At 36.9% G+C, this 18,127-nt stretch overlaps 1 protein-coding gene across 7 annotated transcripts in view; it reads right to left on the reverse strand.

Annotated features, from left to right (window-relative positions):
• ATRX (ATRX chromatin remodeler) overlaps window positions 1–18,127 on the reverse strand; it is a 242,595-nt gene that overhangs the window by 173,457 nt on the left and 51,011 nt on the right. For all 7 annotated transcript variants that reach the window (XM_059909868.1, XM_059909864.1, XM_059909863.1 and 4 more), the window contains one exon: window positions 12,214–12,326. In XM_059909868.1, the coding sequence (XP_059765851.1) occupies window positions 12,214–12,326 (113 nt within the window). The remainder of the gene's footprint in view (window positions 1–12,213; window positions 12,327–18,127) is intronic.

The following is an 18,127-nucleotide window of genomic DNA, read 5'->3' on the forward strand; positions in this document are numbered from 1 at the left end:
GACTTCTTTGTAGAAATTGACAAGCTCATTCTAAAATTCATGTAGAATTAAAATGGACCCAGAATAGTCAAAACAACCTTCAAAAGGAAAAACAAAATAGGAAGACTCGCACTTCAAGATTTTAAAACTTAGTGTAAAACAACTATAATCAGTACAGTGTACTACAGGCAAAAGAACAGACATAAGAATCAGTCGAAAAGAAATGAAAGTTCAGGAATAAACCCATATATCTATGGTCAACTGATTTCCAACAGCATGCCAAGACCATTCAAAAGGGAGAGAATAGTCTTTTCAACAAACAGTATGGCACAACTGTGTATCCACATGCAAAAAGTTAAGTTGGAGACCTGCCTTACACCACATACAAAAATTAACTCTAAATGCATCATTAAAAACCTAAACATAAGAGCCTAAACTATAAAACTCTTTGAAGAAAATACTGGGGTAAATCTTTGTGACCCCAGATTTAGAAATAGATCCTTAGACATGACACCATAAGTATGAGCAACAAGAATAAAAATAGATACGCTGGACTTTATCAAAACTAAAAACATTTGTGCTTCAAAGGACATCATCAAGAAAATTAAAGAAATACACACATATACACAACAGAATGCTATTCAGCCTTAAAAGGGAAGAAAATTTTGATACATGCTACAACACTGATTAACCTTGAAGACATTATGCCAAGTAAAATAAGCCAGACACAAAAGGACAAATACCGTATGACCCCACTTATATGAGGTTCCTAAAGTAGTCATATTCATAGAGAAAGAACGTAGAATAGTGGTTGCCAAGGACTGGGGGTAAAGGGGATTGGGAAGCTAGTGATTTTAATGGGTACAGAGTTTCAGGTAGAGAAGACAAAAAAGTTCTGGAGATGGATGGTAGTGATGGTTACACAACAGTGTGAATGTACTTAATGCCATAGAACTGTATACTTAAAATTGGTTAAAATAGTAAATTTTATATTATGTATATTTTATCATAATAAAAGTCTAGAATATATAAATAATTCTTATAAATCAATGATAAAAAGACAAACACCCAATTAAAAATGAGCAAAGGATCTAAATAGATAATTCTCCAAGGAATATATACAAACTACCAATAAGCACATGAAGAGATGCTCAACATCATTAACCATTAGGCAAAATGAAAACCAAAACCATAATAAGACACGACTTCACATGTACTAGGATGGCTAAAATTAAAAAGTCAGATAACAACTACTGTTGGCAAGGATGCAGAGAAATCAGAATCCTCATACACTGCTGGGGGGAATGTGCAATGGTGTAGCCACTTTGGGAAACAGTTTGGTATTTACTCAAAGGATTTAACAGTGTTACCATATAACTCAGCAATTCCACTCCTAGGTATATAACCAAGAGAAATGAAAATATATGGCCACACACAAACTTGTTTACAAATGTTTATAGTAGCATTATTCATAATAGCCAAGAGGTAGAAACAAGATGTTATTGTCCATCAACAAATCAAACAAATGTGGTATATCCATATAAAGGAATGTTATTTGGTCATAAAAAGAAATGAAGTACTAATACGTGCTACAACATAAATACACCTTGAACACATTATACTAAGTGAAAGAAGCCAGTCACAAAGAACCACATGTAATAGAATGCCATTCATAAGAAAGTCTGAAATAGGGAAATCTATAAAGACAAGAAAGTAGATTAGTGGTTGCTTAAGGCTGGGGGTAGGGGGTGATATCTAAAGAGTACAGAGTTTCTTTTTCAGGTGATAATAACGTTATAAAATTTACTGTGGTGACGGCTGCATGTATTTGTGAACATACTAAAAACTACTGAATTGTACACTTTAAACTGGTGAATTGTATGGTAAGTAAATTATATCTCAATAATGGTGTTAAAAGTTTTATTAGTCATTAGGGAAATGCAAATTAAAACCACACTGAGATATCACTAGATATCTATCAGAATGTCTAAGTATTTTTTAAATAGTGGTAAAACCAAATGCTGGAGAGGATGCAGAGAAATTGATCCTTCTTACATTGCTGTGAGAATATAAAATGGTATAGCCACTCTGGAAAACAATTTAGGAGTGTCCTTAAAAAAAAAAAAAACAAAAAACCATGCAACCATCCTATGACGCACCAACTGCACTCCTGGGTATTTATCCCAGAGAAATGAAAACTTATGTTGACACAAAAACCTGTACACTAGTGTTTACCAGAAGCTTTATTTGTAACAGCCCAAATCTGGGATCATCCCAGATGTCCCTTAACGGGTAAATGGTTAAACTGTGGTACATCCATACCATAGAAAACTACACATTGCAATAAAAAGGAGAGAACTATTGACACATGCAACGACCTGGCTGAATCCCAAGGGAATTATGCTAAGTGAAAAAACCCAATCCCCAAATGTCATATACTATAGGATTCCATTTATAGAACATGTTTAAAATGAAAAACAATTTAGAAATGGAGGACAAATTAGTGATTTCCAGGTGTTAGGCACAGGTAGGAGTAGGTGTAGGGAGTTGAGCATGATTATAAAAGGGCAAGATGAGGAATATGCATGTTGACTGTGGTGGTGGATACATGAATCAACTCAAGGTAATCAAACTGTATAGAACTTAACAAAAACACAAAAGTACAAGTAAAACTGAGGAAATCTAAATCAGATTGGTAGATATCAATAACGTGGTTAACTGACAATATGTTATACTTTTGTAGAATGTTGCTATCGTGAGAAACTGGGAAAAGTGTGTAAGAGCTGTGTGTGTGTTACAACTGCATATGAATCTACATCCATCTCAATAAAAATATCACTTTAGGGAAAAAACTCAGAAAACTAGGGGAGGGGAACTTCCTCAACTTGACAGAATATTTACAAAAATCTTATACAGTAACCATCATACTTAATGGTGAAAGAGCTGAATGCTTTCCCACTAACATCAGAAACACCAAGACGTCTGCTATCATCATTCTTCTTCAACGTAATAAAGGAAAATACAGAAAGTCCTACCCAGCATAATGAGGCAAGAAAAGGAATTAAAAGGCAAAGAGATGGAACGGAAGAAATAAACGTGACCCTATTTGCAGACAACCAGATTAGGTAGAAAATTCCAATAAATCTAAAAGATGAAAAAGAAGCTACCTAGAGCAAGTTCACAGGATACAAGGTTGACATAAAAAACATAACTGAATTCCTGCAATGAACAACTGGAATCTGAAATTTAAAAACCAGGGAATTTAAAATAGCACCACAAAAATGAAGTAAGAAGGTAAAAATGTATCAAAGTATGTGCAAGGTCAGTATATGGCTAACTACAAAACACTGGGCCAACTAAGAGTTTCTATCAACATTTTTTTCTCTGACTATCATTAAACAGTCCTATTCTTTACATGTATTTGGTTGATAACTACACAGATTTATTGGGGAAAGGATCTGAAGAGCAAGTGTTCTGCACACTTTTTATTTTTCAATGTTTTCTATTCTCAGATTGGATAATTTCTATTAGACTATCATCAAATTTACTGACACTACTACAGCTATCTCTAATCTCCTGTTAAGTACAAACAATGATTTGTTATTCAGAAATTTATTTTTCAGTTCTAGAATTTCAAATTGGTTCTTTTTTACATTTTCTATGTTTGTACTGAGATTTCTTACCTGTCCATTCATCATAAATGTATTTGCTTTATTACACTAAAGCATAGTTGCAATAGCTGATTTAATATTCTTGTTAGCTAATTTCAACATTTGAGACATATGTGGATTGTCTCTACTGCTTGCCTTTCCTTTTGAACATGAGTCACAATTTCCTCTTTTTATTTCAGATTGGGTACTGGACATTTTTAAAGATACAGTGAAAAAACACTGCATGCCGTTACAGTTGATATTTTTGTTAATAGCAGATAGTCAACTTACCTGAAATCAAACCCCAAAATATATACCCTCTAGTGTAAGAAGTTGAAAGCTTTATTCTGTTCTTTTAGCCCTAACTGGGCTACCTAGAATCTGGGCTGCACTTGTGATTCAACCAGATATGGCAAGAGTTTTTGCAGGTTCCGGAGCTCCCAAACTGTAGCTCTCTTCTAGGTGGGATCTCCTCTCTCACTTTACTAAACCTACTGTCGTCTCCCTAAATTCCTTTATGCCTCATCAAGAATGCAGGTTTCCATTCAACTCTTTTAACTGAAGAATAATTAACTTAATATATTAGTTTTAGGTGCACAACATAGTGATTCAATATTTTATAGGTTACAAAATGACCACCTCTACAAGCCTAGTTATCATCTGTCACCATACAAAGTTATTACAATATTGATGACTATTAATTTTTCTTTAAATGTTTGATAGAATTCACCTATGAAGCCAACTGCTCTTCAACTTTTGTTTGTTGGAAGTTTTTTGATTACTAATTGAATTTCATTAGTAATCAGTCCGTTCAGATTTTGTATTTCTCCATGACTCAGTCTTGAAAATTGTTAAGTTTCTAGGAATTTATCCATTTCTTCGATGTTGTCCAATTTGTTGGCACAGTAGTCTCTTAGGATTCATTGCATTGATGTGGTATAAGTTGTTACTTTTCCTCTTTCCTTTCTCATTTTATTTATTTGGACTCTCTTTTTTTCATGATGAGTCTGACTTAAGGTTTTTCAATTTTGTTTACATTTTCAAAAAAAAAACTAGCTCGTAGTTTCATTGATCTTTTCTATTATTTTTTAGTCTCTATTTCATTTATTTCTGCCCTGATCTTTATGGTTTATTTCCTTCTACTAACTTTGGGTTTTGTTTGTTCTTCTTTTTCTAGCTCCTTTATATGTAAGAAAAGCATGATCCTCAAAAGGAAATCTATAAATTAGACTTCCTCAAAATTTAAAACTTTCACTCTGCAAAAGACGCTGTTAAGAGGAAGAAGACGAGCTATCAGTTGCATTATTTCCAATCTGACCTTTATTATTTCCTTCCTTTCACTAAGTCGAGGCTTGTTTTGTTCTTCTTTTTCTAGTCCCTTTAAATGTAAAGCTACATTTTTTTTAATTTGAGATTTTTCTTTTTTCTTGAAGTAGGCCTGTATCACTATAATCTTCCCTCTTGGAACTGCTTTTGCTGCATCCCATAGATTTTGGAAAGTTGTGTTTCCATTTTCATGTGTCTCAAGGTATTTTTTAATTTCCTCTTTGATTTCTTCGTTGATGCATTGGTTTTGTAGCATTTTGTTTAGTACCCCAGCTTTCTTTTCATTTCCTTTTGCATTGAATACCTTTTTCTATCCCTTCAGTATCACTCTGTTTGTCTTTAGATCTGAAGTGAGTCTCTTGTAGGCAGCATATAAATGGGTCTTGTTTTTTAATCCATTCAGCCATCTCTATTTTGATTGGAGCATTTAGTCAATTTATATTTAAAGTGGTTATTGATAAGGATGTACTTATTGCCATTTTGTTAATTATTTTCTGCTTGTTTTTGTAGTTATTCTCTATTCCTTTCTTCTCTTGGTTTCTTCCCTCGTAGTTTTCTTTTTTTTGTAATATTTTGTTAATTTATTTTTTGGCTGCCTTGGGTCTTAGCTGCGGCACGCGGGCTTCTCTCTAGTTGTGGCGTGTGGTCTCTCTAGTTGCAGCACACGGGCTCAGTAGTTGCAGCACGCAGACTTAGTTGCCCCGTGGCATGTGGCATCTTAGTTCCCTGACCAGGGATCAAACCCACGTCCCCTGCCTTCCAACGCACTGGACCACCAGGGAAGTCTCTTCCCTTGTAGTTTGATGATTTTCTTTATGTTTGGGCTCCCTTATTTTTTGTTTATCTACTGTAGGTTTTGGGTTTGCAGTTACCATCAGGTTGATACGTGTGCACACATACACACACACACACACACATTGATTTAATTTAGGCTGATAGTTGCTTAAGTTCAAATATATTCTGAAAATACTACATTTTTACTACCCCCCCAACACTTTTTTTTTTTAATTATTAGCACCTTTAATTATTATTTTTTTATTTTTTTGGCTGTGTTGGGTCTTCGTTTCTGTGCGAGGGCTTTCTCTAGTTGTGGCAAGTGGGGGCCACTCTTCATCGCCGTGCACGGGCCTCTCACTAGCACAGCCTCTCTTGTTGCGGAGCACAGGCTCCAGACGCGCAGGCTCAGCAGCTGTGGCTCACGGGCCCAGTTGCTCCGCGGCACGTGGGATCCTCCCAGACCAAGGCTCGAACCCATGTCCCCCCCATCGGCAGGCAGATTCTCAACCACTGTGCCACCAGGGAAGCCCGATTCTGACATTTTACAACTTTATATTTTGTGTATCCCTTAGCTACTTATTGTAGTTATAGTTGATTTTACTACTTTTTGTCTTTTAACCTTCCTACTAGCTTTATAAGTGGCTGATTTACTATATATTTACCTTTACCAGTGAGATTTTTTTCTTTCATATATTTTCTTATTTCTAGCTATTGCCTTTTCTTTTCCACCTAAGAAGATGTTTTAACATTTCTTGTAAGGCCATTTTAGTGGTGCTGAACTCCTTTAGGTTTTGCTTGCCTGGGAAACTCCATCTCTCCTTCAATTCTGAATGATAACCTTGCCAGGCAGAGTATTCTTGGTTGGAAGTTTTTTTACTCTCAGTACTTTAAATATATCATGCCACCCCCTTCTGGCTTGCAGAGTTTCTGCTGAAAAATCAGCTAATAATTTTATAGGATTTTCCTTGTATATGATTAGTTGTTTTTCTCCTGCTGCCCATAATATTCTCTCTTTATCTTTTGCCATTTTACTTACATGTCTTGGTGTGGATCTCTTTGGGTTCACCTTGTTTGGGACTCTGTGATTCCTGTACCTAGATGTCTGTTTCCTCTCCCAGACTAGGGAAGTTTTCAGACATTATTTCTTTAAATAAATTTTTTGTCCCTTTCTCTCTCTCTTCTCCATCTGAGACCCCTACCCCTACTATGAGAATGTTAGTACTCCTGATGTCCCAGAGATCCCTTAAACTCTCATTTTTTAAAATTCTTCTTTTTTTCTGTTCTGATTGGGTGATTTCCACTATTCTGTCTTCCAGATCACTGATGTGTTCTAAGGTATCAACTAATCTGCTGTTAATTTCCTCTATTGTATTTTCCAATATTGTGTTTTTCAGTTCTGACTGGTTCTTTCTTATATTTTCTAACTCTTTGTTGAAGTTCTCACTGTGCTCCTTCATTCTTCTCCCTAGTTTGGTAAGCATCTTTATGACCATTTATTTGAATTCTTTATCAGGTAAATTACTTATCTCCATTTCATTAAGATTTTTTTCTGCAGTTTTATCTTGTTCTTTCACTTGGAACATATTCCTCTGTCCCCACTTTGTTTGACTTTGTGTTTCTTTCTATACATCAGGCAAAACAGGTACCTCTCCCGGTCCTGAAGGCATAACCTCAGTTAAGAGCATCCCCTGTGTAGTCTGCGTGTGCCAGGCAGCTTTGGCAAGCCGGCTGGAGCCTAATAAGTCATGGGCCGCGGGGTCCTGGGGCACTGTACACTCAGGCTGCCTTGGTAGGACGCCTATAGCTTGTGTGGGCCAGAGGTATGCTGAGGTGGCCTTGGAAGGCCAGCTAGAGAATGTGGACTATGTTCTCACTTGTGCTATCAAGGTAAAGGAGGAAGACAAAAAATGGTGCTCTCTAGCACCTTCAACATTGGAGATAGTTCCAGCAGTTCCCTGCCCATTTAGCAGACACTCTAGGGTTAGTAAGTGGATTTCCTTCATGTACAGTCTAGGTCCCCTTTAAACCACTGTTTTTTCTCTGTGCCCCAGGGGAGGCGGGTCTGTACACAGGCCCCTTAGTGATATCCCTCGCCACGGCAGTACACCACACTGAAGTGGGGTTCCCATCGATACTCTGTCTCTGTGTCTCCTACCAATCTCTATGTGGTCCTTGTATCATTTGTTGTGGAGAAGCTGTTTAATCAGACCTCAGTTCTTCTGCAAGAGGCATTGCTCTTTATGTAGCTGTAGATTCGGTGTGTCTGTGGGGAGGGGTGAGATCAGGGTCTTCCTACACCACCACCTTGACCAAATGCTGAGTTTTATGCTGGTTCAACCTTAGTCGCAAGAAGGCTATCAGAAGTAGTGGGGTTGCAAGCTCAAACAGCATATCCAGAAGGACAGAGCTATCCAAGTCTTAAATTCCACTGATGGAGCTAACTGGCACCTTTCCTAAGGAAAAAAGGCTTAACAATTGGGAATTCAGCCATTAATACTTCTTTCTTCCATGGGTTGACCCTACTCCAGTTTGTGTCTGCTTTGTGTCACTGTTCAGTTTCTTCACATCATTGTGTTCCGTATTTTGGCCAGAATTAATAATTGGTATCTGTGAGAGATATCTGTTTATCCATACAGAGCTACTCTGCCACTACCAGAAGCAGAACTCCCCAACTAACTACTGAATATAGAACTGTGACAATATGATTTCATTCTAAAGACAAAAGGAACTTTAAACAAATATTTAACACTAGCTAGGTGTCTTTATTGTGATGGTTTGGTTTGCAAACTTGAAACTACGTGGATACAATGAAGACTGATCAACTGAGTACATAAACTGAGGATAATGGGAGCCACCTTTCTTTCTGTTGCAGTAAGAAGTTAAAATACAAAAAGAGGAAGACTAGAATGATGTCTGTAGTCCAAAGTAAAACTAAAAGTATCAATATCAGTGCATGAAAACATAACACATATATTGGCTTTCTCTGCTAAAGGGCCTGGAAGCAGACATCCTGGTGGCAATGAGCACATCATACACCCAGATATTGCTTTCTAAATACCATATCCCACTAAAAGGAATCAGAACTCCTTGGAGAAATAACTGATTCCAGGGCTGGGGAAGGGACAGTGCAAAGTAAATAATGAACATCTTGTGAGAGCAGAAAGTAAGAAAGTGCTCAAGGTTGATGAAGACTTGTGAAAAGGTCTGCAGGAGCCATACAAAAGGGGTTCCCACTAGCCAATACTGGTACAAATTGGATATTAAAATAATGACAGTAAGAAAATATTCATGGAAAAAGAAAAAATATAGTATATACTAATAAAAACAAATGAAAACAGAGCGTAGAAATGTAAACTTCTCCCTTATAGTAAAATGCCAACTAAAACATAGGAGGAATGATAGATCAGAACATCATGATTTTGAACCCATCATAGTAACATATCACTGAGCCAAGAATCATGAATGGATGTGGTGTAGGCAGAATTTCTAGGAATGGTCCCCAAGATTTCATGACCCCGAATCTTCAGAACCTGTGAATGTGAGGAAATAACACTCTCATGGTTTTGCTAGGTAAAATGGCACAGTTGACCTTAAAAATGGGAGCTCACTGGGGAGTGGTGACAAGGAGGGGGTCTAATCTAATCACATGAGACCTTTAAAGTAGAAAAATGACTCCAGCTCACGCAGAAGGTGCAGAGAAGCAAGCAAAAGGATAAGTCAGAGAAATTCAAAGCATGAGAAAGACACAATGTGTTTTTGCTGTCTTTGTAGATGGAGGGGGCCATGTGAGAGGAAATTAAGGAGCTGAGAGGATCCTGGACAATAGTCAGCAAGAAATGGGGACCTCAGGCCTACAACCACAATGAACTGAATTCTGCCAACAACCTGAATGAGCATGGAAATGGATTTTTCCACAGAGTCTCCAGAAAGGAACATAGTCTTACTGTCACTTTGACTTAGGCCTTGTGATTCCCTGAGCAGAGCTCAGCAAAACCCACCTGGACTCCAAACCTACAGAACTATGAGATAATAAATTTGGGTTGGGACTTCCCTGGTGGTGCAGTGGTTAAGAATCCACCTGCCAATGTGGGGGATGCAGGTTTGATCCCTGCTCCAGGAAGACCCCACATGCTGCAGAGCAACTAAGCCCACGTGCCACAACTACTCAGCCTGCGCTCTAGAGTCCGCAAGCCACAACTACTGAGCCTGCATGCCACAACTAGTGAAGCCCGCACACCTAGAGTCCTAGAGTCCGTGCTCCGCAACAAGGGAAGCCACTGCAATGAGAAGCCTGCACACCACAACGAAGAGTAGACCCTGCTCGCCACAACTAGAGAAAGCCCATGTGCAGCAACAAAGACCCAATGCAGCCATAAATAAATAAATAATTTGGGTTGTTTTAAGCTGCCAAGTTTGTGGTAATTTGCAGTAAGAAACCATAAAAGCTAACTTCTGATGATGAAAAGAATACCTAAGTTTATTTCAAAGTAATCTTCAACAAATTACTTATTAGTTACAAAGGAATAAATCACACCTTTACAGTGGCTTAACCTAGAAAAACAACCATAACCAAATAACCTAAGTTAACATCACCAATAAACGGGGAGATTACATCACGTGCCTTGTGATATGATGTATGGACAAGAACATAACGCCACTTACATGGCAATCCTGCCAAAAATTAAAAATCCCAATCTAATTATAACTAATCAGACAAATCCACATTGAGGGACAACCACCAAAATAATATATCTGTACATTTGAAAAATGTTACGGTTCCAGCTTGTTTCAGATTTGAAAAGGCTAAAGACCAAATAACTATATACATTGTGGCATCTTCAACTGGATCCTGGACTTGGGGGGGAAAGTTACCTATGAAAACACTGTTGGGGCAATTTATGAATTAAGACTACAGACTGTGGATTAGATAAAAGTACATATTTCATTTTATTCACCTATTTATCCCTCCCATTGTTATTTGTAACTTCCTGTATTTTGGTGTCACCATTCCGAATTATTTCCCTTCTCATTTAAGAAAACCCTTTAGTATTTCCTCTAGTGTCGGTGTGCTGACATCAAGTTCTCACTTTTTATCTTTATTCCACCTTCACTTTTCAAAGATGTTTTCACTGAGAAAACTTCACGCTGGCAATTATTTTCACTTGTCACTTTAAATAAATCATTTCTTCATCAACCAGCTTCTAACATTCCTGTCATCAAATGAGCCATCAGTGTTATTGTTGTTCAGAAACATTCAACATTCAAAAAGCAACGACATTTTTCCTCTGGCTGCTCCTAAGATTGTTCTCTTTGTTTTCGTTCTTTAGGAGTTTAATTATGATATTCATAGTTGTAGTTTTCTATTTATCCTGCGTGGGGTTCACAGTGTTTCATGAATCTACGGCTTGATGTCTTTCTTCACTTTTATAAAATGCTCAGCAAGGGACTTCCCTGGTGGTCCGGTGGTAAAGAACCCGCCTTACAATGCAGGGGATGCAGGTTCGATCTCTGGTCAGGGAGCTAAGATCCCACATGCCACAGGGCAACTAAGCCCACGTGCCACAACTACTGAGCTTGCGCACCTCAACAAGAGAGCCTGCATGCCACAAACTACAGAGCCCACGTGCCCTGGAGTCTGCGTGCCACAACTAGAGAAGAGAAAATCCTCACGCCACAACTAGAAAGAAGCCCAAGCACCACAATGAAAGAGCCGGCACACTGCAACTAAGTCCCGACACAGCCAAAAATAAACAAAATAAATAAATAATAAATAAATCTTTAAACAAAAAAAAAGAAAATGCTCAGTGAATATCTCGTCAAACTCAGCTTCTGACCCATTCTCTCTTTTCTCCTTCTGGTACTCTAATTACACATATGGCTGAACTTTTCACTGTGATCTACCACTCTTCACCCTTTTTGTACATATTGTGTTTGTGTGCAAGTACGTGTGTCTGTGTGTGTGTGTGTGTGTGTATTCACCTCTTATATATGTGGCTACCCTTAAAAACCTCAAAACAAATTATGGTAATCATCATATATGATACAAGATACTTTTAAAAAGGAAAAAGGGAGGTAGAGAGGAGATGTTGTTTTTTATTAAAAAAAATTTATGTACCAAATCTACTCAAAGAAGTTATCAAACAACATAAAAATGTAACTCATAATACACGAATAACTTCTAGGATAATATATTTCTGTACTATTCCTACAACTTCTAATACTACCTATTTTAAACAGTTAACATTCATCACCCACCTCTATAAAACATTTCCATTACACACAAAACCCTAAGTATATGCTTCTCTAAGCACCTATAACCATAAAACCTTACACTTCTTACTTATCTGAATTAAAATCTCAAGTATCAGATATTATCTAACTACTAGATACACAGGGGCTATTAAAGACTTTAATAACTGCACCTGCTCAAAAATAAACGGAAAATAGACTAGAAGATGTTACACATCCTTTTTCAATTTACCTGTGCTTTGGTTCATCGCAAGTCTTGGAGGAGAACTTGTTTCTTCAGATTCTTCTGATGAGTGTGCCAGAAAGTCATGAAGCTTCTGCACCAATGTATTCAACTTGCTTTCACTGTCAAAATAAAAATTTTAAGAATATCCTAACTTACCAGGTCATATATTAAATTAAATATAAAGTTTAACAAACTGAAAATATATGTACACTGTAAGTGGTCTGAAAGAATGCATACTCAAAATAAGAATTAAAGAAAATGAATTTTCTTTATTTCACTGAGGATATGAAAACATGAGTAACAAAATCTACCTGTACACTTATCTACAATCAAAGTATAATTCAAGGACTGTGATAAACCATAATGGAAAAGAATATGAAAAAGAATGTATATATATGCATATATGTATATCTGAATCACTTTGCTGTACACCTGAAACTAACACATTGTTAATCAACTATACTCCAATATAAAATTAAATTTTTTAAAAAAGTATAATTCAAGGACTGTGATAAACCATAATAGAAAAGAATATGAAAAAGAATGCATCTATATGCATATATGTATAACTGAATCACTTTGCTGTACAACAGAAATTAACAAAACACTATAAAATAACTATACTTGAATAAAATAAATTAAAAAATTAAAAAAGTACTATTCAAGGAAAATGCTGGTAGTATGAGATTTTGCTTTACATCATTTAAAATAATAATCCAGTAATTTATCAAATATATTTCCTGAGCACTTAGTCTCTGGAAGCCTTCAGTAGTTCTTTTGTTTATTATTCTATTTTCTGCTTAGAACAGAATAAATGTATAAATGACAAACACTAAGATGAATAAAACATAGAACAGGACCTAGAAGAGCTCACAGATTCCCAAGGAAATATTTATGTAACTAAATTATTACAGCATATCCTATTAAGTTACGTAATAAGTGTATCTGTAATCCAACAAACAGGGTTAAAAAAGTTAAAAGTTTAAAATGCAGAAAATAAACATATACCCCATTTCTAATAAAAGATTTCCTAAACTTAAAAGCAAGAAAGAAAATAGATAAAACTGATTTCATTGGAATTCAAAACTTCTGTGTATGAAAAGATACCATCAAGAAAGTGAAGAGACAACCCACATAGCTGATGACAACTATTTTCAAACCATATATCTGAAAAGGCGTTAATAATCCTTTTATAAAATATATACCCTTTTAATAATGTAAAGAATTCTTACAATTAAACAGTAAAAAAGCAAACCCAATTTGAATGGGTTTTTTTAAAAACATTTAACCTTACTAATTTTTTTTTAAGTTTAATTTTTATTTATTTATTTATTTATTTATGACTGTGCTGGGTCTTCGTTTCTGTGCGAGGGCTTTCTCTAGTTGTGGCAAGTGGGGGCCACTCCTCATCACAGTGCGCGGGCCTCTCATTATCGCAGCCTCTCTTGTTGCGGAGCACAGGCTCCAGACGCGCAGGCTCAGTAATTGTGGCTCATGGGCCTAGTTGCTCCGCGGCATGTGGGATCCTCCCAGACCAGGGCTCAAACCCCTGTCCCCTGCATTGGCAGGCAGACTCTCAACCACTGTGCCACCAGGGAAGCCCCTGAAATGGGTTTTAAAGAACTTAGATATACAACAACTCAACAACAAAAAACCAAACAACCCAATTGAAAAATGGGCAGAAGACCTAAATAGACATTTCTCCAAAGAAGACATACAGATGGCCAGCAGGCACATGAAAAGATGCTCAACATCGCAAATTATTAGAGAAATGTAAATCAAAACTACAATGCAGTACCACCTCATACCAGTCAGAATGGCCATCATTAAAAAGTCTACAAATAACAAATGATGGAGAGGGTGTGGAGAAAAGGGAAACCTCCTACACTGTTGGTAGGAATATAAGTTGGTGTAGCCACTGTGGAAAACAGTATGGAGGTTCCTCAGAAAACTAAAACAGAATTACCATATGATCCAGCAATCCTACTCTTGGGCATATATCCAGACAAAACTATAATTCAAAAAGATACATGCACCCCTATGTTCATAGCAGCACTATTCACAATAGCCAAAACATGGAAACAACCTAAATGTCCACTGACAAATGAATGGATAAAGAAGATGTGGTACATATATACAATGAAATACTACTTAGCCATAAAAAAGAACAAAATCGGGCTTCCCTGGTGGCGCAGTGGTTGAGAGTCTGCCTGCCAATGCAGGGGACACGGGTTCGAGCCCTGGTCTGAGAAGATCCCACATGCCGAAGAGCAACTAGGCCCGTGAGCCACAGTTACTGAGCCTGCGCATCTGGAGCCTGTGCTCCACAACAAGAGAGGTCACGACAGTGAGAGGCCCGCGCACCGCGATGAAGAGTGGCCCCCACTTGCCACAACTAGAGAAAGCCCTCGCACAGAAACAAAGACCCGACACAGCCATAAATAAATAAATAAATAAACCCAAAGTTTAAAAAAAAAAAAAAGAAAAAAATTATATTTAAAAAAAAAGAACAAAAGAACAAAATCATGCCATTTGCAGCAACACGCATGCAACTAGAGATCACCATACTAAGTGAAGTAACTCAGGAAGAGAAAGACAAATACCACATGATATCACTTATATGTGGAATCTAAAATATGACATAAATGAACCTATGTATGAAACAAAAACAGAACCACAGACATAGAGAGCAGACTGGTGGTTGTCAAGGGGGAGGGGGTTGGGGGAGGGATAGGGTGGGAGGTTGGGGGTAGCAGATGTAAGATTTTATATATAGAATGGATAAACAACAAGGTCCTACTGTATAGCACAGAGAACTATATTCAATATCCTATGATAGACCATAATGGAAAAGAATATTTTTAAAAAAGAATGTATATATATGTATAACTGAATCACTTTGCTGTGCAGCAGAAATCAACACAACATTGTAAGTCAATTATACCTCGATAAAAAAAAGAAGTTAGATATACAATTCTAAGAATATACACAAATAGGAAGCACATGAAAAAATGCTCAAGATTGTTAATCATTAGAGCAAAATATAAATCAAAACCACAATGAGATACTATTTTACACTCTTTAGAATGGATATGATAATAATTTTTTAAAAATAAGGGTTGGCAAAGATGTAAAGAAATTGGAACTCACATACATTGCTGGTGGGAATGTAAAATGGGACAGTCAGTATGAAAAACATTTTAGTAGTAATTCAAAAAGTTAAACATAGTTACCAAATAACCCAGCAATTCCACTCCTAGATATATACCCAAGAGAATGAAAACATATGCCCACACTCAAAAAACTATACACAAAAGTTCATAGCAGCAATATTCATAACAGCCAAAAAGTGAAAAGTACCCAAATATCCATCAACTGATGAAGAGACAATGGGATATTATACCCCAATTAAAAGGAATGAAATATTCATCTATACTAAGCATGGATGAACCTTGGAAACTTTGTGCTAAAAAATGCAGACACAAATTCCTACATATTGGATGATTCCATTTATATATGTAAAATGTCCAAGTAGGCAAATCCACAGAGGCAGAAAGTAGATTAGTGGGTGCCAGGGGATAAAGGAAGGGAGAAATTGGGTGGTATAGGTTACCTTTTGGGGGCAATGAAAATATTCTAAAATTAGAAAGTGGTGACAATTGTACAATATTGTGCATTTAGTAAAAACTTTAAAAACTAAATTATATACTAAAATGGTTTAAATGGTTAATTTTATTTTATGTGAATTTCACCTCAATGGAAAATGCAAAATAGAGAAAGGAATTCAAGAATGTATCTGAGTAATAAAACTTTACATAAGAAATAAAACTTGTGCATGCAACCTCCAAAAACATAACCAAAATTTAATAGGCAAACTCATCTGAAAATAAAGAGATAAAGATTCTTATTATACTAAATAATACTGGGAATTCCCTGGTGGTCAAGTGGTTAGGACTCCATGCTTCCACTGCAGAGGGCACGGGTTTGATCCCTGGTGGGGGAACTAAGATCCCGCATGCCATGTGGCATGGCCAAAAAATAATAACAATACTAAATTCCCAGTAGATAAATGATTAAAAGACAAAAAAATTTTTAAAAAGGGAATATAACTGTGTAACAAAAGAAAATGGGAGAAAAAGCACTCCAACCTCACTAATCATCAAAAGAATGCACATTAAAAGACTAGGAAACAGGTAACATCTCGGTCAGGCCTTCATGGGCCAGATACCACCCTGATTCAAGCAGGGTGCTGGGCTCCAAACCCAGTGGCCCCTCTGTACCATTTTTCTACGTTTGGTTAGGAAGAACCCAAGATATTTAGTGAATGAAAAAGAAATGAAATTAACAGGCATACTGCAACTAGACATTGTGTGTGGGATTTTGGTTGTTTTGATGGAGAGCGTTGTTTTAAATAATCTTGAAACAAACTTGACTCTAGAATATAGGTACCAAGAGGGTATGGTTTCTACTTTTTGCCATAACCTTCCTTTGGAAATGAGTCAGACGTACAAAAAAATTATCATCAAGTCATTCAGTATCCTTAATCTTCAATTAGAGAATGGAACCAGACGAAAAGATGCTATATGTCAACCAATGGCACACAATATTCCTGGTAACCAAAATTTAAAAATAAGAATGGATGATGTCATTCTACATCTTGTTCCATCAACAGATTACCAAACAGCAAAAGCGTTGTACTTTAGAAATGAAAGAGTACAGCAAACCAGCATAATGATGATTATTGCACTCATTCCTAGAATTCACAGCAATCCAACCACAAAGCCAGCTATCACGTGAATTCATACTGTAGCTGAACAAGGTCAAGACTATGGATAAATCAATGAAGCCCATTAATAGTACCTCGATATGCAAAAATTAAAACAAGAGGATACAATCAGAACTTTTTTGTTCTCTGAAGGACAGCATTCTTAGGAATGAACATATTTGTGTAATATTACACATTATGAGACCAGCTAGAAGTCCAATGGTGAAAAAAAAATTGATACTTAAAAAATTTGCCCACTCATTTGAAAAATCTTCTCTAAGGGCAGATGTGATATTTGGAAAAAGCCAAATGTCATTTAGAGTCAAGTATGGTGAATAATGAAAGATTATCAGGTGCATTAAAATTAGTTTTTGCCAAAATCCAAAGTATTCCTGAAGACTTAATTTCTTGCATGTCTTCTAAATGGGTTACAAAAGGAGAGTTCTTGAAGTATCCTCAGGAATGACATCATCATTGGTTTCAGTATGGCCTCCAAGGGTGACTATTTAGAAGGGAAATATTCATTCATTTATAAAAGCTCTGATGTCAGCTTTTAAAATCTGCCTCATTTCTAGAGTCATACATTGGAGATGGTCCTTGGAATTAAGTCTTATTTGTGGAAATGATATTTTAAACACACCAAATAAACTGTTTAAAAGACAACACTTATCAACCCTTTTGTAAATTGAAGGATCTTTTCCTAAGGCAAAACTGCACACATTAACTTATCAGTTTTATAATTGTGAACTATTCTAAGTTATTTTTATTAAATCCAGACGTGGCTGTCACTCTCTTCCTCCTCCACCAAAATGTGAAGCTTACTCCACCAGTACTATACATTACTTAATTCTAGGTTCTAGGTGTAAGTCCTTAAAATGATCCTTAAGAGTAGTTAAGGGCTTCCCTGGTGGCGCAGTGGTTGAGAATCTGCCTGCCAATGCAGGGGACATGGGTTCGAGCCCTGGTCTGGGAGGATCCCACATGCCACGGAGCAACTGGGCCCGTGAGCCACAATTGCTGAGCCTGCGCGTCTGGAGCCTGTGCTCCGCAACGGGAGAGGCCGCGATGGTGAGAGGCCTGCGCACCGCGATGAAGAGTGGTCCCCACTTGCCACAACTAGAGAAAGCCCTCGCACGGAAGCGAAGACCCAGCACA

Source organism: Balaenoptera ricei, chromosome X (genome assembly GCF_028023285.1).
Source record: "Balaenoptera ricei isolate mBalRic1 chromosome X, mBalRic1.hap2, whole genome shotgun sequence".
Lineage (NCBI taxonomy): Eukaryota > Metazoa > Chordata > Mammalia > Artiodactyla > Balaenopteridae > Balaenoptera > Balaenoptera ricei.